Genomic DNA, 25,284 nt, shown 5'->3' on the forward strand with positions numbered 1-25,284 from the left:
ATCCATTGGACCCATTATTGTCAATCTGCAAGTTCTCACATGTTCCCAGGTGCCTGGGTCTCACAGCCATGTTAAAGAAAACTATTTCTCCCACCCGAGACTAAAACTGGGGACAAGATGTGAGACATAGAATGTCAGGAAGTAACAAGCAACTGGTCATTCACTGGTCATTTATGTCACATGCTTCCCCAAACACACACCCTTATATTCAGTATTAGGAATGGTGCTATTGTAWTTGGATACAATCTTAGCAGGGAGCTTGCCTTATTCGAGCCAYCTGATGGCTTTTCCAGTTGAGGACACCAGCACTGTGTTGCCATCAGAAACAGGATATCCTTTAATTTATKGATATCAGGGATATCCTATGAATATGAGGGATATCCTTTTATTTATGTCCATTCTGGAACTGTGAGTCTGATATTGTTAGGATTAGAACTGGGCAAGGGTTTGCAAGCACCCTTTCTGGAGTTAGACCACTCAATTGTTGCAATACCTTTCCAAGTGAAAAGGTGACATGAGCCCATTCTCACCTGGTCCTTAATTTCTGCTTTGGAGAGTAACTTGTAGTAGGATCTCAATAATGGCTCATGGCTTTCTAAGATCTGAATATTGCAGTTTACAGACGATTGGTTTTCCTGCTGTGCCATTTAAGAATAATACGGTTTGGTAGGAGTTCTTTGTAAAACGACGCCTTTGAAGGACTTTTCTCTCAGGCAATGTCAGTCTGAAATACATGTRCCTGCCACAGGATGGCAGCAATCCGTCACCACTGAAGCATCTCTCGGTTCGAGTGCTGCATCTCAAGATGACGTCCGAAGGGAAGCTATTCACGCGCGATCACTTTGTGAAGGTGATATGACAAGCACAGGAAWGCCTTTGTGTATACTTACTCGTTGTAAATTAAAGCCATGGTTTACAACGTTTGTTGCAATGTGATAATTTACTTAGCTTGAGAAGCTGGCCCTGGGGATGAGCTCTGAGTACTTTCTCATACAGCACTTGGTAGAGGGGTTCATTCTGTGGAGGGTTAGATACTGAAGGTAAGTAAGCACTTTTTAGTGAGTGCATATTTTCTACCAAAATCTGAGGAGTTTCCACCTTTATGCCAATGTTTCCACTTCCTAAGGTCATCTAAACAATACATCACTACAGTGTGATGCTCATCTGCAACATACCTTCTGTTTCCCTGGAATTCAGAGCCTGTTTGAAGACACTCAGTGCCAGGAGCCAGTCATTACAGTTTTCATGTGYGTGTACATTTACTTACAGCTGATTTCCTATCATCTCTTCTGAAACAATAAATTAACTTTTATATCCAGGCCTCTCTAAGTCACCCGTAGTGGTCCCTGTTTGGTTCTGTGGTCAGTGACCTGCCACAGCACTGACTGGTAAAAGCAAAATTGTATGAAAGCTGAGGGGGGTTTATAGCCTTTGCCATGTAAAGGATTTTGTGAAATTATTCTTCAAAGGCCTTACTTTGTGAAAGCTGAGCCTTTCTGTTAGAGAATACAATTTTAAGCATAAAAAAGTGCAGGGATAAAGCAGGATTTGCAGCCAGCAAGCTCTCTGCCCTGGCAGACTGTAAGTCCTGCTTCCTCCAGCCTGGTATCTGCATCTCCCTGTCCAGTCCTGCTGGGCCAGTGTCTCTCACCCCCAAGACCTGTAATGACTACAAACAYGAGTGTGCTAATCCTAATGGTGCTTCTGCAGAGGCGTCTCAGCTGCTCACAGAACCAGAGCTATCCTGTGCCTGGGGAGTACTAGAGACTAGAAACTCTTCCAGCAGGGCATAAACCAGGGATGAGCCACTCAGCACGGAGGCTGATGTGAAGGGGGGTGTGAGGAAGGCAACTGACAGAGAGAAAGCCCTGGACTTGAGGGGAGCAGACTTGAGCTCCTTCAGGCAGCTTGGGATGGGGTGCTCAGCTTCACCATGACAGAGGTAGCAAAGTGAAAGTAGAAGATGAAGGCAAATCTTGGCTTCAGAGTGAGCAGCAAAAGAGTGCTGTAAATGTCAACTGYCTTGCTAAAGTAATGATCTCAAATRACTCAGTACAGAGAGCCCAGTGCCAGAGAAGGATGGGACTTTCTCAAAGCTGTTAATAGCACTCTGACAGGTAGACTTTCCTGGCTGATTCTGCTAGTCCACATAGCAACACATTAATTGCTGTTCCAGAGCAGTCCAACAAAAATRTTCCTGTTTTTGTCCATTCTTTTCCCTGCACAGATGATGGGAAGTGTCTTGAGTGTCTGCTCAACTGTTTGGTATCATGTCCCTTTGGAGTTTGAGAAGTCATTCAGGGATTTGAAGGGAAATATCCTGAGACAGTACAATACTGGAATGACACATCTTTGTATCACCAGAGTCACTAGAGTCAAAGAGCTGTGCCATGAATAGTACTGAGAAAAGTGTTGTTCTCCTTGTGCTCCTCTTTACTGCAGAACCCTTTTTCCGATGGTGTGGGAGACATACTCCTTCCAGTGTTGGCTGCATGTAATGGGAACAGATTGGGGCACATCCACATCTACAGTGAGAGAAATCATACTCTTAGGCAATGKGTGCTTGGTGTCAGAAAACAAAACAACACGTGGAAAGCCCTGAGGGCAGTAGAAAAGGCACAGCTGAGATTTGCCATCACTGRAAGTGTCAGACCAGAGATGGGCTCAAGGATCTATAGCCATCTAAAAATTCTCAATAGCCTTTAGCTTTACAATTCTCCTTCTTGAGAGATACCATATAATTGAAATCATGAGAAAGCAAATATCTCTGACCTAGTATCAGAAAAGAAACATAAAAATCCCCACAGGTGCAAGCAAGGCTCAGGTCACTTGCCTGATGTGTGGCCAAGCTCTGAGACTGACAGGAATTTATTTATGCCTGGGCAAATAAAATGTCCTTTGTGAAAAGCCTTGACACCCTAATGTGCAAAATGCTATTTAAATTTTATCCTTTATTTTTCCAGCTTTCTTYGATAAAGTGACCTGAGAACTGTCTGAGAGTGTTTTGAAAGCTAAAATCTTGTGTGTCTGTGAACAGAGATGGTCTCGGTTTTCCCTCAGCAGATACAGCCTTGGCTCACCTGCTCAGAGGATTGTGAGCAAAAGTGGGCAATGTGGTGAAGTGCCCAACTCCTTGGCCATGCCAAGCTCAGTCTGGATGCAATTCCTTACCTCTTCTGACCTTGCTTGGTAGCGTGTGCTCTTGCCCAAGTAAGCAGCCCATGTATTTATACACCAAGTAAACAGCCCTGTTAAGCTGATACTGCTTCTTTTGAAGTGCTGRAGAACTTTGCCATTCATTTACRAGATCAGAGAGACTGTAATTTTCAKGCAAGCCACTCTGAAATCCCTRCTGGAATTGTTTGTTCYTGTTTTTTTCTCTAAGAAATCATCTGCTTCYATGCTTTCCCTAAATTTGCCTCAGAGCAGAGCTCCTGCAAAGAGCACTGATGTTTTAAAAGTTTCCTGGGAAAGAAGAGACAGTGTTTTCTCTTCTGAAGGCCTTATCCTGTATCTATTCCTCTTGTTGGAATGCTGCATTCACTCACTCATGGAAAACCAGTTTGTAGCTCCACATGTTTCTTCAGTGGAAGTTACTGCTACCTATTCCCTTTATTGTCAACATTTTGATTTGAAGTTGCAGTGTCAATACCATTTTGTTAAGGAGATCAATTTAGAAATGTGGAATGCTTGGMAGTTTAATAAAAAATAAAATAAATTKTTTGTCTTTAGGTATATCTTGCATSAGTGTTTTCCACAAAGAAGGCTGACATCTGTGGCCTTTCTGTGTACAACCATGGYATCTTGAAGACTATTGAGGTGATGMTRTCTCTGTCTTCTGTAAGACTGTTGATCCCAACTTTCTGGTGAAGACACAGATAAACACTTTAGCCCTTTCTAAATGTGCTTTTAATAGAAGAGGCTGGGAAAGTTTATTGGTAATTCTCACTTGGCTTTATAGGCTGATAAAGCTTTACCTGAAACCTTTTGTAATCCTTACATCTGAAGCTGCTCCTCCATTGCAGGTGGCTGGGATTGGCACATTACTWCAAATCTGCAGGGAGGAGCAGACTGATGGGGTGATGGCACCCCTGCTTTTTCATTAGAACATCCTGCTGAGAGCAGTCAGCTTCAAAGAAACCCACTGARGTGAGAGAATCTAACTTCTGGCTTTCTACAGATCCTGGGTTTTGGATGGGAAAGAAAATAAATGAGCACTTCAGCTCCACTGAATCCATATAGAAGGGATTGTGAAGGGAATCAGCYTTTCTCCACACAAAAGCCCAGGAAGAGAGAGTGGAGTGGTGGAGTGAGCAGCAGTGATGAGGGGACAGAAGGCAGACACAAGCACCTGCCTGTGCCCTTTTCAGCCCATCACACCATTCTTTGGCACACCCGTGTGGCTGCATGCACTCTGTGCATCACCATCTGCAAGGTGAAACCCGGGGCTCTTCACGGGGACTTCCAGAGGCACGAGCTGCCCATGGAATGTTCTGGGCCTGAAACGTGGCTGGTGCTGGGGCTCAGGTGTTAGAAAGTCAGTGGAGCAGCAGCGCTGCCTCTCCTGCTCTGCCCCTGAGGTGGCCTGTTATGGAATCATCAGCTGGTTATGTTTCACCTATAGGGTAACCTGTWATGTATCTATCAATATTCCAAAATACTCTTAGGGAAGTCAAAACCCTGAAATTTGACTGAGTTTTCTGGTGTTATGAAATGCACAGAGTTTGTGACATTTTTCACTTGATTTCACCTGTGTTGCTGCAAATGAGCATGAGTTCTGTCTTTAGTAAACAAAAGCTTAATGGAGTCAAAGYGTCTTCTATAAAAACCCACTGTTTGTATGGATATGCAGCTCCTTCCTCTCTAATGAAGTATGTRCAACTTGGTTATAAAATATTGTCTATACACAGTATATTGGCAGAAARCTCTCTGCTATAAAATGCCAAATTAAATTCTGAGCCAGAATGGAGTCCCTTCACACAACACTTGTATTCTGTGGCATAATGATGCTTCTGTTAAAACTGTTCATGTGGGGAAATAATGTCTGTGATGAAACTCGTGGGCTTTACCACGTGCCCCAGATAACTGGCATTTATGCAGAATTCCTTTGGCAGTCACACAAAAGAGGCAGTAGGCACACAGCAGTAATCCAAACCTCAGTTTGCTTTTCTAGAAATTGCACTCCTGAMTCCCTCCCCAAGTTTGGAAGCAAAACTGAAGTGGTTTGTCCAAAAAGCATGGTCCCCCTAACTTACCAGAATGTGAGTCTTAGTCTTAGAATCCTCTGTTCTGTTCAACAAGGGAACAAGAGACCTTTACCATTGTGTAAGTACAATGTTTGGRTATTTCTCATATCTGTTTGATGTATGGAAAAGTACTAGCCTGAAGTAAACAAAATCCTATAAAGGGAAGGAATTTTCTCTATTTCTCTTTTCCCCTTTCTTGGGAGTTCAGACATGAAGATTTGTGAGTACTGATATTTTAATGTATGGATCAAAACCCAGTATATGTGAAGAAATGAGGGTAATATTTGGTGTTGAGCAACAATACATAGGAAGTAAGGAAAAGTGTCTTGTTCTTCATAAAACTTTAAAGTCATGGGTTGAGTGTGTATTGTTACATAGCTTGCAAGTGATTCTCTAAACACTTGTACTCTTTTCAAGTGACCTCCTAATATGTTAGATGCTTTCCAAGCTCTGATCTTGTTTGTGTGAATGACATTCTTGGTGTTCTGGAAATGTCCATTATCCCTGTTAGTCCATGAAATGCACAGCAGCATGAGCTAGGTATCAGAAGAAAAACATTTTTCCATTTCAGCATGCTGAGAGGATGTATTCTTTCTGATTTTCAACAGAAACTTACATGAAGTCCATAAAGGGTGAGAGCAGAAGCAACCAGCATGCCTAGGGCTCCTCTGATGCAGCAGTTTCCTAGACTGGTTACTGTTGTGAGCCACTCCTTATTCCCTGCTGCCACACCTGCTGGAATGCTGGTATTAAACACTTCACAGGGGTCTATGGGATGTAGTTTTATAATAGCAACAKGCACCTGGAAACTAGTCTTCACCTGGAAATTTAAGTGGATTCAGCTGACAGAAGCATAACACCAGGTCAAGATTATTTATATTTTCAGTGATTTCCTCYTCCTGTGGTGTATTCTCTTAATCCAGGATTAAATTCTAATTGTGGTTAAGTCCGTGGAAAGCTCATTGCTTTGAATGTAAATTTTAGGAAAACAATACACCTGAGGTTTGAATGGGAAGTTTCAGGGTGTGAATCCAACTACCATGTAAATTCCGGATGTTTTGTGCAAGGCAAACACAAATAACGTAGAAAGAAAACTCACAGGCTCTRTTCTCAGACATGCTGGGGAAGGCAATGCAGTGAAAGCACAGTGCCCTGGATTTTGCTCAATTTTTTATGCTGCCTGCAAACAATCTCATATGAACACATTAAGATAAGTTCTGTGGTGTTTTGCTAGTTTAGATGTTAGAGCTGAGCATGCTCAGCATCATCCAAAAGCCATCAAAAAAACATCATCCAAAAGGAAACCCACATTTTTTTTCAGTGTTCACAATCAATCTGTGCATAATTGACACAGGATTAGAATAGATGGAGTTAARTAGGAGGCTTGCTTAGTTTTGTTACTTTATATGATGAACAAAACTTTGCTGAAGCAGTGCAGCTCTGTCCAGCCACTGGCTGCTCTGTGTAACCTGTAGCCCCACAAATGCARTTATTGCTGCTGCTAGTTGTGTGCCACAGGCTGTGTACTGACACTGCAGGATTAAGGCATGTCAGACTTGCTTTGCCTCAAATTGCTTTGGCCTGCTTTGACTTGGCTGTTACAGCAATTTATTTGAAATTTCATGTGACTATTTCCTGATTTGATAATGAAATATAATCATAATTTTTGTACAGACAAGAATAGCAAGTAGTTATTTCGTACAGAATGAAATAGTTATTCCATCATCTTATTATTGCAATGCAAAAGAAAAAAAGGCCTGGCCTGGCAATTGAGGGCTGCCTGTGGCAACCCAGGATGCAGAAGAGAGGAGTGCAGACATGGAGGATAAGAGGAAAGGGCACGGGAATGTCAGTTGAGAACAATGGACAGCTCAGCAGYAAACAATTAAATATAAATCTTGAAGCAGGCAAAACTGGCTTTGAGGTAGCAGTGGAAACAGATAAGAAATATACAACACCTGTAAGATATTTTTWTACTAGTCATTCAGATGTAATGTCRAGTTGCAGASCAAATAAAAAGAACAAGGTGAAAAGTAAGAACAAAAATGTACCCAAAGAAACCCCAAGTGGACTTTAGAAGGAGAAGGAGGAAAGCAGCAGTTTCAACATCGTGGTGCTTGGGCACTGCCATCACAGTCTTTCCTGAAAAAAAAAAAAAAGGAAAAATTATTTCCATGTAACCATTTCCTCCCCTCGCTGAAGCCAACTGCCTGAAGACTCAAGAGAAAGAATGGAGGGGTGAGTATAACACCAGGGAGATTGGTGTGTTAGGAAGTATGTGTTCTGTTGAATAGTTATTTAGACTCTTTTCCATGTTGCTGTTCTTCATTTATTTTCTTTTGTCATAAATGAAATACATTTTAAAATGCTTTATGCTTCCCTTGTTTTTTTCCTAATTCCCTAATTTGCTGAATTTGCAATAGCTTGCTTAGCATGCAACTTTAAGTTTCTCCTGGCTTTAAAGTCCTGCTGATACATGAAGTGCTGGGGGTTTTGTTCTGCCTTTTCTGCAGAGAGTGATTTATTCATGAATCAAAGTGACAGGTCATTCAGCACACTTGCTTCTGTTAGTGTACATCAGAGTTTGGTAAGCAGAAAAACCCCAATACATTCTGGGTTTTTGAACCAACACCTAATCAGATAAGGATSAGTTTTCATGTTTCAAACATGTACCATTTTGAGATTGCAGGCATATGATAYGATGCGAGCCCATATTTGGGGAAAATTGATGCTCTAGCTGGGCTCCCTTCCAAACTGGAGCAGTGAAGCACTGCTGCAACACAGACTGTAAAAGCATCCCAGTGACAGAACACCAGCCAGATGCTCTTTTGAGGTAGGTTTGTTTAAACCTGCTATTGTAATGAGCTCGCCGAGGATGACTGGAAGGCTTTCAAAGCCAAAAAGCCAAATTTTCCCAGAGCAGGAGCTACAGTAACATTCTTTCATTAAAAAAAAAAAAAAAAAAAAAAAAAAAAAAAACAAAAAAAAAAAAAAAAAAAAAAAAAAAAAAAAAAAAAAGATAAAAATTCAGTGCAACACATGAAGACAGGTTAGAAATAAAATAGCTCAAATCTTGTACTCTGTGGCCCTGCCTGCCAGCCCTGCCTGGCTCCTGCTTTCAGCCACTCTGTCAGTGGTTGCCAAGAGTGGTCCCCCTCTTTTTAGGAGACTCTGTGTCRTCTCAGAAGCTGGGCCTCCCACACTTCAGTGAGATCTCACAAACTGAGTCAGCTACCCAGAAGGTTTTTATTTCCTCTACCATCACCTAATATACTGGGTGTAAATTCAGCTCAGAGCTGGGAGRTTAAACAAGACAAAGCCTCAGCCAACTAATCTGCACAGAGTTGTTTCCATTCTCTTCAATCACCATTCAACATGAAAGCAGCAGATATCTGAAGCAGAAAGACAGCCTGTCTTCATATCAGCATCAGTTTAAACAGCATTCCTTGGGAAATAGTTCATTTCATACTGTATATTGCAGTAATGAGCACTAAACAAGCAGGGGTTTTTTGTCAGGTAGTTTTCTAGATCTGTCACAAGCTACAGAACACAACTTCTCAGAGAAACATTAGTGCTCAGGATTGATAAGAACAAGAATAATGTATGAGGCTGAATAGGCTAAAGTCCATCAAAATCATGGCAGAAGGATTTTACAATATATTCATTATATGATGCAACCATTTTCTCAACTGAGTTTAATGAATAACCCAACACAGGCAAAGAAATGTGGTTGAGACATTTAACTAGAGAAAGCATAGAGTGCAATTTTTTCCATGCTAAATGTCATAGCAAGGGAACTGTCTAGGTTTAAATGGGCATGTTTCAAAATGTAAGTGGTCAAGTGTGTTTCACATTATGGTCACTCTTCAGTTTAAATATTTCAGATGTGGTTTTGTGCTGTGAAATTGAACCTTGGCAAAGTAAGAGCGGATTCAGGTCTGCTTCTTACAGGTAAGCTATYCTAAATGGCTTGCAGCAGGCACAGYCTTTCCCATTCACCCATCAACATATTTTAAGCATTACTGACCTGATCTCAGGATTTTTTCCCTCTTCATTCAATGTGTATTAGAAAAGAATCTGTGCAAATACTTTCAACAAGTATATTTTATTGGAAGCAGGGAAAAAATACGTGTTGTGAATTTGTAAAAATCTCCTGTCAGTGATATAAAATGCATTTTCTGGCTACCTCAATGAAATCCATAGGCATAACTCATTATWGCATGATTGTTCATTGCAAGACTAAGTGATGTTGGATATTGTCTCWGTTTGAGATATCAACAGGTTTTTTTTTTCTTTTTGTAGAGAATATTCTAATTACAAGTGTGAAGTAAAATTAACAATAATTTATCAAAAAGGATATGTAGTGATTTTCCTACTAACATACCATTGGATTTGCCTTGAAATTCCACAATTCTATTTCTGTAAAATCTCAGAAAATTATATGCTTTACAGAGACAAAACTGCATTTTTGTTCCACGCAACCAATTTTTATCTGCTTATGGTTTATTTTAGCCCATCCCTTCMGAATWTTTTTTCCTTTGCCTCCTCCTTCTRTGATCCTTTCCTTTAGCCCATGTATGACAGGTATCATGCAAAAAYAGTGCTGCGAGAATTTACAGGAGCTTTGTGCCAAAATCATTCCTTTGGCAGCTGCCCAAATCTCCATGCTGCTCAGGGAAAACAGACGGTTACTAGAAGCATTAATCATATGTTTCTTGTCACACRCAGATTTCAATTTTTAGGATTTTTCTGTCATTCTGTATTGGAAACATTACACTGAATTCTAATATAACTAGTCTGAGTTATACTAGTCTCAGGCCAGTCAGTGCTGCTGTGACACTTGCCTTTTTGTACTGACTCTATGTCACTTTGAAAGCATCTAGAGAGGTAAATCAAGATTAAAAGGCCATTGCACATTTTAGCACATTTTAGCCCAAGTATGAAGTACTGCTGGCTTATTTCTGCTCTAAACTGGCTCTGCCTGTGGCCTCAGAGGCCGCTGGTTTGTTTGGTATGTTCATAAAATGGACTTTGTGTCCTAATCTGRTCATTTYRTGCCTTGCTTCAGTCGGGTGTCCCRAGGTATGGGTGMAGACCCAGCCTGCAGTTCCTGCGRATTTAGGAAARGGGTGCYTTAGGGTCCTTTCATATCCAAATCCATTTTTTCACCTGTCTTCCCATAGCCACATCTGTGTGAAACACAGTAATTCCTCTGTACCACCAGAGCATTTCAGTTTTCTTGTCCTTTTATAGAACAGCCCAYGGCATATGCTGCTCTAATCCTTTCAAAGGATTGTCATGAAGACAGTGAAGGCTCTCGGGGATAATCTCTGTGAGGCCACTAAATCGGTCACCACCAAAGCACCGAGAGACATGAATCATGTAATCTGAAGAGGGAGCCTTTCTCTCCTTTGGAAGCACGGTGACCTGCGGACACACCAAATAAACCACAGGAGTTTGCAAAGCCTCMGTTCTTGGCTGGAGGATGCCACCAGAGGGAGGAAGGAGACAACTGCAAACAAGTCAAGGTATTAATCACTCAGTGAAGTGTGTGAAAACCGGGCTGGGGAAAAACAATCTTCAAAAATGGTGCTTGACCATGGAGCAGTTTACTCAGATTTATTCTTGTCCTTTAATACCAAGACATTATATTTTTTTCTTCTTCTTTGTCACTCTTTTTACAAAGGATAAGGCTTGGCAGAAGACTTTCTCACTAAAATGTAAAGTTGAAGTSACTACAGACCTGTGGCATTTCTATGAAGCCAATAGAAACTCACAGCAGGGGAAAATCAAAATTCAGGATATCAAGGTATATAATTGTCCTTTTATTGTGGCAAAAAAGAAATAATTATCACTTATACTTATTACCATTTAAAGTGCTTGTGCCTTARGAGCTCATGTTTATATAAATCATACAATTTCCTTGAACAGCTTGCATGAAAATCTCTGCTGGTTGTCCCTCTCCCTATTTAATCAAAGCAGAGAGCACTGGAACTAGTGTGACAACAGATGCCAAACTTAGACTTGGAAGTCCATGGCTGTGTCCAATGCCTTGGAAAAACTGCTTGTTCACAAAGGGAAGTGGTTAGCAAGCGTGCTCTGCCATCTGAGCACTGCCTGTGGTGGAGCAGAACAATGTACCCCGTGCTTGCTGCATGTGTGGACTCCTGCAAGATGGGAAACCACACCCTGTTCAGGATACAGCAGGAGAGACCTGCACAAGGTGAGATGTGCCTCATTGCAGGGGAAAACTCCTGGGGAGCTTTCCTCTTTCCCCTAAGCTGAGGAATCCCACCCAGAGTCCTTGGACTTGTCCCACCAGTGAGCTGTTGGGTGGCTGCTCCATGTCCAGAGAGAGCAGAGGGAGCACGGACCAGGYACAGTTTCTGCCCAGTGTAAAGTGTCATCCTTTCTTGGTAGCTGATAAAATACACTCCAATGAAGTCATGAGCATCCATGAACAGAGCTTTTGTAATGGATTCTCTGCTGAGGATCTCTTCTCTGACCCAAGTTCCCTGCCTGAAGGGAGGTGATATTGCTGTGCTTTGTTGTGGGCCTTCCTGAGCATTTGTGAATGTCCCTGGGCATTACCTTCAGTAACCATGCTATCACTACCCTCCAACTGAGCAGCAATCCAAGTCTGCTGGAAGGTGCTTAACAGTCTAAAAGTATGATACATAGTAGTTTCATTTTTTTTTCAGTCCTTACTGGAAATTATCTTCCCTTCTTTTTAAATTAACAACTATCCTGCTGGTAAAGTGACTTCATAGATCAATTTTTTTGCTATGTTAAAGTCCTGTTCTCAGGTGGTGACACTTCCTGTTTTTTTTTAATTTGTGTGAGATTTTTCTTGAGTTTCATTTCAACTAAAATTCCATTCATATTCAGTGAAGACAAAAAGATGAAAATGCAGCTATTTAAACAGCATATCAGTATGGTGTGGGTGTGCCTGTGAGCCTGTAGGTTATATGGTATCATCTTATTTTAAAGGAAGTTGTGCTTTGTCAGGTACTCACTCTTGCTTAAAGATTTTTGCACATTTCAGTAAAGGGGATACAAGGAAATGTGCTGTCTTGTGCTGGCCACAGGTTCAGAGGCTGTATTAATAGATAGGATTAGTGAAGAAGAATAGGTCAGAAGGCTGCAAAGCTCCTGTCCCTTGAGATTTCCTTCTTTAGATCATTAGTCTTATTGAGAGCTGCCTTGTATACAGCAAGCAGAAACTGAGGGAAAAGGCTGGAACCATTTTATTCACCAGGACATACTGGGGAAGGGTGATTTCTGGGTCATAAGCTCCACTGAAAATGTCTGTCCAGATTTCTGCACAAGCACCCTGGAGGAACAACAACATCAGTTTTGTGACCAGAGAAGCAGCTGTAACAGAGCAAGGAGAGACTATCATAGGTTTCTACCTGTTGGCTTTAGGTAGGTATTTGGCTTGGATGTAAAAGGAAGGTCTTAAATTGAGATTGTTATCMAGTTCAAAGTGATTCATTTGGGTTTCAGCCCTAATGGAATAGGATGGTAGAAAATACAACCTTAGTTTTCAGCAGTTGCAAAATCAAAGAGGTACAGCTTGCTTTTGTTAAAGAGATTTATAATCAATGCAGAAATCTYGAAGAAAAATAAATAATCAAGCCTGTAAACTTTCAACTAATGTTCATTAAGCTTAATATGTGGGAAGATAAAAAAAGTACCTCAGCAGAAGTGATATATATCACACATGATAATTCTGTGTATCCTTGTGCCTTAGTAGCACTGAATTAATGTTCTCTGATTTTCAGTTGGYATCCTAAAATTATCTCCTTCAGAGACCCAAAATATGGTTCTGTTATTTTTAACTTTAATTGTTTGTATTGTTCTTGCTTTGAATGTTGAATGCACATAGAAAYTGAGTTCTTCAAATGGGTTCTATGAAAGATCTAGGTACTGGAATATTATTCTGTTTTTTGGCAGTCATAATACCAAGTGTTTATGTTAGTTCTGCTGGAAGAMTGTTTAAATATTATCTATTCTGAGCTTATTGCTTTATAAAATTTCAAAGAGTGTGARCTTGCTCAGTAATAAAAAATTTCAACCATGGAACCTCATTCAAAAATACAAGAAAATGTAACTTTTATTAAATCTCTTTTTCTAAACAGCATGTACAAAACGTTTCTTGTTTTAAATGATTGGTCTAACATATTATTTTCTTATTTTAAGCTTATTGCATATTTCAGTTAACTTATTAGCCCTCAGCRTACACTTGACAAAGGTCTGTGGAAGTTAAAATGTAAAATGCTATGTATTTTAATAAGTTTACATGAGACTTTCTTATTTTTATCTATAGGAACTAGGGAAAGTTATGCTTAGAACAAAAACAGAGATTCTAGTAGAAATACGCATGGCTTCTGTCTGAGGGGAGTTGATTAGGAGAGTGGTTGTAAGGTAAATCAGGAGTATTCCAATTTATCCCCGGTCTGTTCACATCTGCGYATCCCCTCATGAATGGCTGGGAAATGTCTGCACCCTCAGCTAAGGAATTAATCAGCTGCACTTAAGGCTAAAAAGAACATCTTAGGTCAGCAAGGCCAGTCTTCTGCTGTGACAATGTATAATCTCATTTACACAGCTATCACATTTCTCTTTTAACTTGCTAGGGGTTTTTTGGTGTCGTTACCGCTCTTCCAATTGAAAGCATGTTCTTGATTTTGTTTCTCTGTTTAATAGGAGCCTTCACTTAAATTCTTAGCTAAAGTGATCACAACAGCTTTTGGTCACTCTTTTTAATTGAAATAACTTTTTCCCTTGTGAATAACTTCCCATGGCAAATAAACTCTATTGATCTGTCCTAGTGTTGCCTCTGCATCACACCAGCAGTTCAAACTTCTTCCATCAATCAACCAGCAGAKGTGCTTTCCTCTGTTGCTTCCTGATGGTGGTCACACCTCTTCTAGCAAATATCTAGGTTTCTGAGCCTTTAGGCTATTAGGGTTTGATTTCTCCAGATCCTTCAGCCAAGCTTACAAGTGCTTTGCATGTCATAAATGCTGCTCCTGAAACTTACCTCCAGATTCAAACCTTAAATTGCATTTCTTGCAGAGCATATACAACCAGCAGCAGCACTACTCCAAGTTAAGTGCAGTGTGTATCTGATTAAAACTGATGGATGTAGGTATACCTTTTTGAAATGAGAACTTTTGAAAAAAAAAACCTCTGTTAGTAATGCATAAATCAGGAAAGTCTTAATTTCTTTTCTCTTCAGAAGTCTACTGTTTCACCTCTGCAAACACCAGCCACAGCAATTTATAGTTATTGGTTTTCTGTACACCAATAACTTGTTCTATCCAGGGATCTGTGATGTGGCAGAACAAGTACTCTGTCACACAGGCACCCTCATGCCCTTCTGGCAGCACAGAAAAAGAGGCCATTCCATGCATTACCTGCCTGTACATCCATTCATTTAGGGGTCTGGCAAGACAATCGACATTTGCAGGAGCCTATGGATACTTCCTTATGCAAAGCCCCRGAGATGTTTGTATTTGATACGTTTCAGTTTTTGATGACTTGGAAAATGACTTCAGTAATTACATTTCTGTAAYTGTCCTCTTTTGAATCTAAGTATGGCAATGCAGCTTCTTGCCAATTTTGATATACATTTCCAAAACCAAAGAGATGTATTGATTGCTGTTAGCATTTGAGAAGATGGGGTTCTTGTGAATCTCCTTTACAGGATAAAGTCCTAACAACCTGGTTTTGGCCAAGTATTCCCAGAATTACACACCTTGACAGAGGTGAATATCCAACAATCTAACATCTTTTGCAGAGATCAGGCCTCTGGATATACCCTTCTGGAAATTTTCACAGGTGACAGGTAGCACAGTTGCCATTTGTGGACAATGTCTGTGTTACACATGGCACAGCTGCTTTGGGTGCAGATGAGGGGTCCTCAGCACACGCAGGGGAGCCAGAGCGCAGTGGTGTCACCTAATGACATCCTGAGCGAACCAGCATTAAGGGCATGGTGCATTTTGCAAATGCTGGTGGATTCTGAGGTCACTGCACTGCTTCTCGACACCCAAGTCACTGTTGCATCATTCTCCTTACTAATGCTTTGGCCAGGGGACCAGCAAAATGGGGGGAAAATGCAATGCCCATCCAACAGCAGGGATCCATTCTTAGAGGGTCTATCTGCAAGTGATAGTAACTGCTGTGTTACCTTTCCTTAGGTCACCTGTGCCAGCATCCTCTGGGCAGCAGCACTCTGCTCCCACCCTTCCCTTCAATGAGCTCAGAACTATCCCTAGCAGACAGGTGAAAGCTTGTCCTGCTCTTAGGATTATATCTGACCTCTTTTTGCCTATGCCCTCAGTGGTGCAGTGCTGTGGAAAATCCTTGTACAGTTTAAATTATGAGGTGCAATTTAAAAGCACTGCCCACTGTTGCTGGCTGCTAGACATCGAGGAAAAATACAAAGCTTTTTTTTTCTCTTCATAATTATTAATTAGAATTCTTCAGTTGGTTTTTTTCTGCATTTATACACAATTTTTTCTCTGTTTCCTCTGTTAGAGTAAATATGACACATGAAAGGAAATTTTAAGTCAGTAGGAAAGACTATTTGTTAGAGAACGAATTCTGGCTTTTTGTGAGTGTTTCTATCAGAAAGACATGCTGAGAGCATTACCAATCCCAYCAGAAAACTGGAACAGACCACAAGACCCAAACATGCCTTTAAAAGGCACACGTTTCCGAATGGTAATAGTAAACTGTTACTTGACAAGTGACAGAATGAGTGTTATTTTGGGATTTTGTTTGACAGATACATCTGAGAAGGTGGGAAAGGAAACAAGCTATTCACAGAACATTCATCCACAAAATGATCACATATATTGAACAAACAATCTCTCCATGCTTTGTCAAGTCTTAAATAAGATGCCTCTCCTCCTTCCTGCCAGAGCTGGCAACATGCCCTGGACAGGATATTGTGTGTGTATAATTGGCAGTGAAGACTGAAAACAGAGCAGGGTCACTTCGCAGTTGCAATAGTTAATGACAGCTTTGCAAATTCTTTGGATTTCATCACTGTTTTAATTAAAGTTTTCTAGGCAGAAAATCTTTTACAGCAAACCTCTTCTGATAGGCRTTTATGCCTGTGTATAGGCATTTGAACCAGTTACTGACTTCATTCATGCCTGCTCTGCATTAAGATGCTGAATCCATTTCTGCCCTACAGGAAGCTTGTTTGCTTTGCTGAGGGAAGTGCTAGTTTGTCTTGTGACACCGAGCCTCACCTTTTTCTCTCATTGCTTGAAATCTTCCACTTAAGGCTCCACATATATTTTAAACTGCGTATGGGTGAATTGTAACACCCATTTTTCTCTTTCRGTCTTGCCGCATTTTACAAGTAAAGGCCATGCAACAATGTCTAATAAGGCCAAGGATAAGTAGAAAGCAGAATAACCTATTGTGGCTGGGTACAGGTGGAGTCTTCYACTGGAAATGTGAGTGACCAGCTCTGAGGCATCAATTCATTCGTGCCAAATTTAACTCTCAGAAATGGTGTTAACAATGAAACTGCATAAAGTCTCCGGTGCTCATTGTTCAAAGACCATCTCAGGTATATGGGAGAAAAATGGGGCATGTATGAATACACAGGCTTGAGTGATTTGACAGAAATCTTTGTGAAATTATAGTGTACATTTTTGATATTTTTAGAGTTAAACAATCTCAGTTTTCTCGGTTGTTTCCAGCAGAGAGATTTTCAGTGCCCTTAGTCGCTCTTTCTGGTTACTTTTCTGGTGCTTTCTTGGCACAGGCTGGTGGGCACCACACTGTCACAGGAATTTGTCAATGTTGATTTCAGCTCCTGATTTCCACCAGCTTGCTTGGCAGTCCTTCTGTGAYTCCCCAAACATATTATGGATAAACAGCAGCCCTTGTGGAGTGCTTTTGACRTCTGTGGATTTAAAGGGTCACTTAGGGAGTGTTATTCTAGGAGAACAACTACTACTGAATTATATAGGGCAATACAACATTTTTTTATATTGATGTACATCCTATTCCTCCTACCTCCCAATGTTTGCAAATGTTTGCAAAACTACTTCAGTAGTCACGTATTATCTGTGTATTTCACCACTTCAGATGATCCAGCATTAATGAACAGCTCATATCAGACTGTGCTTATGGGGGAAATGTGGTGATCCTCTCTCAACCTTATGCTAAGTGGGAGTTCTCAGTTTCTCCCTATTTGCTTTTTTTTTTTTTCTTTCTCAGCCACATTTTGACCTCAGATGAAATCTGTCCTTTGTCACCAGGTTTACCTTGGTATTTTGGGTTTGGATTTTGGGGTTGGTTTGGGATTTTTTTCTGCATGCTCTTATGAGTGAATATTACTTGCAGCTTGCAAAAGATGGACCAGGTTCCCTTGGTTGTTTCTTTTCTATCCTCTGGTTCATTGAGATGGCACCTGGTAACATGGAGGCTGTTCAGAGGTTTTTTTCTGGACTCTTGGTCAGCCTCTGATGTGCCCTGAGGCCCACGCCACAGTGTGTGGGAGTTCTCTGCCCTCACTGACAGTGTCAGAGCTATTGCTGTGCTTGCATTGCCTTTTCAACCTTCTTCCCTGTTCAACCTTCTTCCCTGTTATCTGTCAGGGCTTGGGGGAGGAAGGGCAGGGGGTTGCTTGGTTTGAGGCATTCTCTCAGTTTAGGCTATTGTTTTTCTGTTTTGGGGTGGATTGTTTGGGGGTTTTTAAGTCAACCTGTCAATACAGGCAGCAACCCAGACTAGCACAGGTGGCRCAGAGATAGTGTCCCATAGTCACCACTCTGGCTGACAGCACTTTTATGTGACCACTGCTTTTCATATGGCATGGTTTACTAAGATTTTTTTTTTCAGGTTTCTGGTTTGGTGGGTTTTTTGTTTGTTTGTTTGTTTGTTTTGTTTTTGTGGGGTTTTTTTTTAGATCAGAATTAGTATGATCTACGACCCAGAGAGACCATTTTAGGGACTGGATATGTCAGTGCAACTGCTTTGCTTAAAAGGACTGTGCTTACCTGCAGAAATCATACTTGCTCTGCAACCTTATCTCCCTCAATGCTTCCCTCATCTCCAACCTCAGTTTGAGAATGAAGTTCCAAAAAATTATCACAAGCACTGTGTCTGTCTCACCTAACATGTGCAGTGTTGTTTTATGTGACAGTTTGCTGAATTCTCTCCTTAATACCCTTTAACTGAAAGCTTCCTTATCCTCCAGGTTAGGGGGAATGTGCTCTGTATGTTCCCAGGAAGGGCAGGTGYCTGACACTCCTATCCATTACACTGAATTCACAAAATGTTGCTATTTACAAATAAGGTGCCACTTGATTTTTCTCTGCCATTTTAGCACTATGTAYTCATAGGGACAGGGGAAAATATTTMATGSCCACTGCYTTGATAACTATCTTACCTTCCAGAGAGTAGAATCGACATACACAAACAACACAACTCCCATGTTGGCATCGCAGGCTGTCCTCATTCATCCTCAAAACCTTCCTGCTCTGCCTATTTAATAATACCCAAACTCAAACAAGTCAGCAAATCCCTGATTTACAGTGCAGTTGTTACAAACAAACTTGATTAAGAAACATTGTCACCTAGTGGCCAGAACATGATACATTTATTATTGCTGATCTGATRACAAGGTATATATAGAATATACCTGTGTATCTCAGTATATCATTACTCCAGTGGCTATTTCTGGTCAGTACCATATGCTGACATTTCAGCTCTTCCCCATTCAAATTCTCTTCAGTAAAGCATGTGCATTACTAAACAAGCCAGAGCAGAGTTTGGCAATGCTGCAGAGAGGAACTGTTGAAAGGAAATTGCTCCACAGAAGAAGCAGAGCCTATACAGAGAGTGTCCCACCAGCCACCTCCCTCCCACTCCAAAGTCTCCAGAATGCTTCACTGGGAGACACCAGCGAGGGATAACACCTCTTTTGTGTTTTCCTCACAGACACATACAAGTCAGGCATCTCTGTTCCTAGARAGTAAGAGAAAATGCAACTTTCTGTAAAAAGAAATCAAAAGAGACTTTTGAAGTTCTATTCCAAACAATCTTATCATATGGATTATCATGTGCATTACTGAAAAATATTCCCATCTGGGACAGATTTTGCTGCAAGGAGATCCTGGACTGTTCTAAGAGAAGAAACCAAGTTGTATTAGCTGTACTTCTCTAGGGAYGACTGAAAAAGCAGCTCTCTGCATGCACTTTCTGCATCCATTACTGTATAAGARGTACCTAAACAACAGCAGATTTTGGCAGATTGTTTGTCACCTCTGCTCCACTCTATCAATCTCTCTTGCTTCCAGTTTTCCCCAGGTGTAACAGTTTATGAGTTTTATTTATCCACGTAAGGAAAAAAAAAAAAAAAACTTTGGGGAAAAAATCCACTTTAGACCCTTAAGTGGTAGATCTTTAGTAGATGTAAAAGAAGCTCTTTGTGTTTGTTTTATTGCTGCAATTACTCATTTGCTCCTGCTTCTGAAATGTACCTAGCTGCTCAAAAAGGTTTCATGCATAGGTTTTTTAGTGGATAATCTCATTTAATATGCTTCTAATGGAACAAAATGGAATTTTAGAAGAAGTGTCATACACACACTCAACAGCTTCTAATGGAACAAAATGGAATTTTAGAAGAAGTGTCATACACACACTCAACAGCTTCCTTTATTTATTTGCTTTTTTGATTTCATAGAATCATAGAATGGCTCAAGTTGGAAGGGACTTTAAAGATTATCTAGCTCCATGGATTTACTTTTTTTTTCCAGGTTGGTTGTCTTGGTTTGGAAACAGCATTGTGATTTTTGTCCTGTACAAGCAAAGGCATCTCCTGCAGCCTACRGACTACCTCACATTTAACTTGGCAGTGTCAGACGCCAGCATCTCCGTCTTTGGTTAYTCCCGGGGCATCATTGAAATCTTCAATGTCTTCAGAGATGATGGATTCATTATCACTTCAATATGGACTTGCCAGGTAAGGCTGGATTGCACTTAATTAAACCAAAGGGCTGCTGTGGGTGTGCTGCATATAAATAACCAGACAGGACCCAAAGAATGAAAAGAGTTAGTCACAAGCAYTTCAAAAGGACAGTGTTATCCTTTGTTACTCCTATAAATCTATGCATTTGATGGGTGCTTCACCAATTTTCAGCAGGGTTTTTTCCTGTGTATTTACAATAGTTCTTACTAGTTTGGGTTTTTTTTTATTTCATGTCAGAGCTCACACTCGCGTTGGAAAGTCAAGGCATAGGCTGTGTTTATTTTCAGCCCACCTGAAGCCAAGCTCGTTATTGGCACTTTCACATTTGGCTAAAAGCAGTGTCAACTCCTGCTTGACAAGGCATGTAGAGCGAAGTCACCACGCAGTATTTGGACATACCCATCTATTTCAGCACAWAACTTTTCACACTAAATCAGTTCTACCACTTCAATCACATTCCTAAACTCTTGGTTTATTGCCTCTGGTAGAATGAGTGATTTAACTTTATGGCACCGTTATCACTGTTCTTGGAGGCAGCTTTAGGTTGGAGTACTTGGAAAAAGTTATTATTGTTAATTCTGAAACATACCTGTGTGGACAGAATATAAATGCACCCACATGGACAGATAGGCACAAAGCTGGTTCCCTGGTGCTTTCAGCAACATCTGTGAGAAAGATTATACTCTGTTTCATCAGGGAGTCAAAAATCTGAAAATGACAGGATAGCCTGCGGCAAGGTGTAAGAAAGATCATGATGAAGGAAAAGGGAGAGAGGAATAATCCTCTTTTCTTGGACGTTTGTTTTTTGGGGTTTTTTTTAAGAGAAAATKGAGGTATTGTGCAATATAGATAAAAGAACATTTATAGGTCATGTCCCCTCCATTTCAATAAAAAAGTTCACTTTATGCAGAGAGGAAGACTTCCAGCAGGAAACTGATTAACCTAGGAGCTGTAGCTTGATCTAAGAAATTATTTTTTTGTTTAAAATGTATGTCTATAGTAATTTGGCAGAAAAGGATTTATCAAAATGAAGCTAATTATTTCCTCAGCAAAATCCTCTTTCTCTAATGAGATCATCTACAGTTGCAATCAAAGCTCTGTTGAGCAGAAACTTTGAATTTTTTGATTAATGGAAAACTTTGAAGTCATCAGATACATGAACATATGCCTGAAAACTGTAAAATTCACACCCATAGTCAGAATTAAACAGATACATGTTTTCTCTCCCTCTTTCAATGAAGGYTGGAGCTGTGACTAAGAAARGAAAGGTAAAATCTGCCTCTCCAGRTTCTGCTCTGGATTTGTTGCAGATTTCCTATGTAAGACAGGGCAAGCTAATTCAGTGTGAAATCCTGACCCAAGATCAGTGGTGTAACTCAATTCCTACAGCTCACAAGGTTCAAAGAGGTGACACTAAATGACCTTCTRTATCCCTGCTCCAAGCTCTTTCAGAGCCCTGTCTGTACTGTGGCTTCTGTTTTTTGGGCCGTAAAAAACAGCTCCCAAAGGAATTGACAAGGCATGGCACACTGTGTCTCTACATCTTGGTTTGCATGGGAACATTTGTCAGCARCCTTACAGATTTCTCTCACAATGCCTCTGCCTGGGAATCCCTCTCTGGCTGACTTGGAGCTATTAAGTCTTGTTATGATGATCTGGCCTTTTTTTAAAGATTTCAAAATGCTGGTATTGAGGTGTGCTTGAACTTTGTGAGATGGAGGTGTGCCTTATCTTGCTGTGCTTGAACTGCCTTTTCAAGGGCAGAAGTGGCCCATAACATTTTTAGGGCACCCAGATAATTTGTTGGTCAGGTTGTGTTAAGTAATTGAGTTTGGATCTTCTCATTTCAAACAGCATTCATCTGWAAAGTCTGGATATGAAACAAAGTTTTAAGGTGTTGGGATCCAAAGATTTTGTGCAGGACACTAATAATGCTTTTCTAGTTGGCTTTTCTTAACACTTTGATTTGCAAAACATTAAAGTTTTTGCTTTGGTAATCCTCTGTAGGCCCCAGAAGATAACATTTATTGTTCCAAATAGGAACTTATACTGTATTAATGCTAATTAAAAATAAATAGTAATCTGGAAAAGTCAATTTGTACTCTGAATTAATAGTTTGGATTTGTTGTGGCTTGTTGAGTGGTCGAGCTGGTTACAGCTTGTTGAGAGAACATCATGTAGGATTCCTGTTTTCACTGAGATTTTGCCCTGTCTTGGGGAGTCTCAAAAACAAGTTTAAACCCTGACATCCGTCTTCTTGATTATTAAGCTTCAGAAAACAGAAGCCAGTGATGAAAAAGTTGTGGAAATAGAGTGGCTGGATTTTAGCGAGAATATTGTGCACAAATAGCAGGAAAATTTTGTGCATAAAAAAAGATGTGAAAATTTCCATGTGTGTGTGGGCAGCCAGCACAAAGGTCATTCTAAAAATGTTCAGCAGTAGTGTTTTGATTRCTGTAGTCTGAATTTGTAGTCTGAYWRGMAGWSATCTCACAYGTAGAACATGAAGAGGGAGGTTCTTTGTGCCATGAAGGTAAAGCCCATGCTTTCCATGAGGACCCGCCGAACCCRGTGTCTCGTGCCCCCTTCATGCACTCAGGCTCCTGTGCCAGCAGCTGGGGTGGCATTTTGTATCCTGAGCACAGCTCTCTCCTCAGCACGCCCCGTGTGTTTTCCCTCACTTGGTTTGTTTGGCCGGGTCCCCAGGACGGCCTCACTTGGCTTTCTGTCGCTGTGGGGTTCACCGCACATTTGCTCCTATTGATCAGTCAGCTCCTCCTGTCAGGTGTGCTTAGGGAAATTCTGTTTGCCCAAGCTAGCCTGTCATTTCTGTTTATGAAGAAACTTCATGAGCTCACCTCACTTAATCCACATAACTATTTTGTTTTCCTCTGACTCGGGTCTCCTTCTCTGCCCTCGGGTAACATTTTTCAGCATTAAGGTTCACCATCTAATGGCTGTCCCTTTGAGGGGAGTGGGGGAAAGGAAAACAAATAGAATTTCTCTCAAAACAGCCTGGTCTTTGGAAACTCTCTGCAACCAAAGCTGTGTCTTCAGCCACAAGGACCATCTCACTGCATGCCCACTGAAAGGGACAGATAGGAGTTCTCCTGYTCTCCTCCTCTCCATGGAAGAAACAATTCCCTTCCCCATGCCTGAGGSGGACTCCAACACTGTTTTTGGAGTCTGACAGGGCTCTTCTCTCWGGAATGAGGCTATATGGTAGGTCTGTATCCAAATGCTGCCTCTGGTGAACACTTTGTACAAACACAGCTTTCCAATGGTGGCTTTTGGAATCTGCTTTCACTTCTTGTTTATACCTCTGCTCTACCAYTGTTTCTTATTCCTGATCTGGACAGAGGCAGGACAGTCAGTCTCTGGAACATTCATTTTTCAGCCTCCCCCAATATGATCAGCAAGTAAACCGGTTCACATGGTAAATTTCAGGTCAGGGAATGTAAACCAGTGACCAAGAGCCATCTGTTCYCCCACTGACCATATTCCTAGTGAAAAGCTTCCTCAGGTTATATTCTTGTCCTTTCCATATGGTTTTTTATTTGTATGTTTTGCTGAACTAGAAGTTGCACTGAAAGCTAAATCATGAGCAAAAGTTGCCACATGTCGGAAGTAGAGAAATATTCATTCTCTGCAGGTAAATACAATTTMTTCTAAAACTTATTTATCAAATGACAGAATATTTTTCTTGTATTTGTTAATTACGTGGCAAATACAACAGAAGTTGCAGGCTTCAGGAAGATTCTAAATACACACAAAGGATTATAACCTATCTGAACTCCACAGGTAATGGCAGTCATGTCTCAAACCAAGAATGGGCTGCGGAGTGCCTTAAAATTTGAAATCTTTMATAATCCTGGTACTTTGGTTTAAACTTGCTTCCAGTAGTTCACTTTCCTAATTTTTTTCTAGTACTTTTGATGATGGAGTTTGGTTATTTAAGCATTAATCTTATAAACACTTGAAGGTTTTACTATGATGATCAAGAAAACTGAGTGCTCCTACCACACGCTCACTCTCTTGGCATAGGCTTCTTTTAAACAAAATTCCTTCTTTCTGGCAGTTTCTGATGTGTGAGATGTGTCTGGGCTGTGCACAGCAGAGCACACGTGGCTGTCTGCGGGTCACAGCCGTGTCACGGACACCACTGTCCCTGACGTGCTGAGTGACGCTGTTACCGCAGATGCACTCACCTCGCTGTCAGCCTAGGTATTCCCAGCCCATCTGCCCAGCCAGATGGTGCCAGAGCACCCCAGCAGATCTGTCTCTGCGCAGAAACAGCCTCAGGAGCAACTATTTAAAAAAATAAAGCTCTGCTTTGAGGTATCAGTGAGCACCACAGCAGCTTGTCTGGCAGGATGCAGCCCCCACTGACTCTGTGTCTGCAGCCTGCCCTCAGCATCCCAAGGGCCAGCCTGGAAAGGACCTGCCTTCARCCTCACAGAGCTGCTTCGTGTTGTGCAGAATAAGAAAGACACCGAGGGCAGCAGAAAAGAGTGAGAAATTACTCTCTCATCCTGTGGCTGGGTTYGCTGCAAAGCGGGGAGGAAATCAGGTTTTGAATGCTGCAGCGTTTCCGTGCTTCACACAGCACTGCTTTATTCCTGTCTGGCATACCCTGGACAGAAAGAAGCACAGGGTAATGGGGTGATCAGCAGTGAGCCCCACACTGCACAGGTATTGTCCTGCTCTGTTAGCCCTGATACACTCGTGCACAYTTTGCCTGAYAGCRCCAGATCTGTGGTGYGTGTGCATCCCAAAAGGGCAGGGTRTGGCCAGGAAGTCAAAAATTATCCAGAAGCACCAGACTTAGTGTGTGCTTTGGGGAGTTCATGGCTTACAGATGTCAGGAATCTCTTCAGCAGATTTTCCAAATTGTGGTGGTGTAGCTGATCAAGTTGCCAGCTGAAATCCCAGATAAATAGAGATTTCTAAGAAAAGCTAAATTAGATATGCAATATCCTTACTTTAACCATGCTGCTGTTGGACAAGGAGGGTTCCCCTCCCTCTAAAGGG

The 25,284-nt window shown here is 41.1% G+C and overlaps 1 protein-coding gene across 1 annotated transcript in view; it reads left to right on the top strand.

Annotated features, from left to right (window-relative positions):
- The first annotated feature begins 11,381 nt into the window (after positions 1-11,381).
- The window catches only part of LOC130588783 (visual pigment-like receptor peropsin), a 32,264-nt gene continuing 18,361 nt past the window's right edge, over positions 11,382-25,284 (top strand). The window contains exons 1-2 of the mRNA XM_057389705.1: positions 11,382-11,469; positions 20,042-20,247. Coding sequence (XP_057245688.1) covers positions 11,382-11,469; positions 20,042-20,247 — 294 coding nt within the window. The remainder of the gene's footprint in view (positions 11,470-20,041; positions 20,248-25,284) is intronic.

Source organism: Malurus melanocephalus, unplaced genomic scaffold (assembly GCF_030028575.1).
Source record: "Malurus melanocephalus ecotype Western Australia unplaced genomic scaffold, MMel_1.1 scaffold_19, whole genome shotgun sequence".
In the NCBI taxonomy this organism is placed as follows: Eukaryota; Metazoa; Chordata; class Aves; order Passeriformes; family Maluridae; genus Malurus; species Malurus melanocephalus.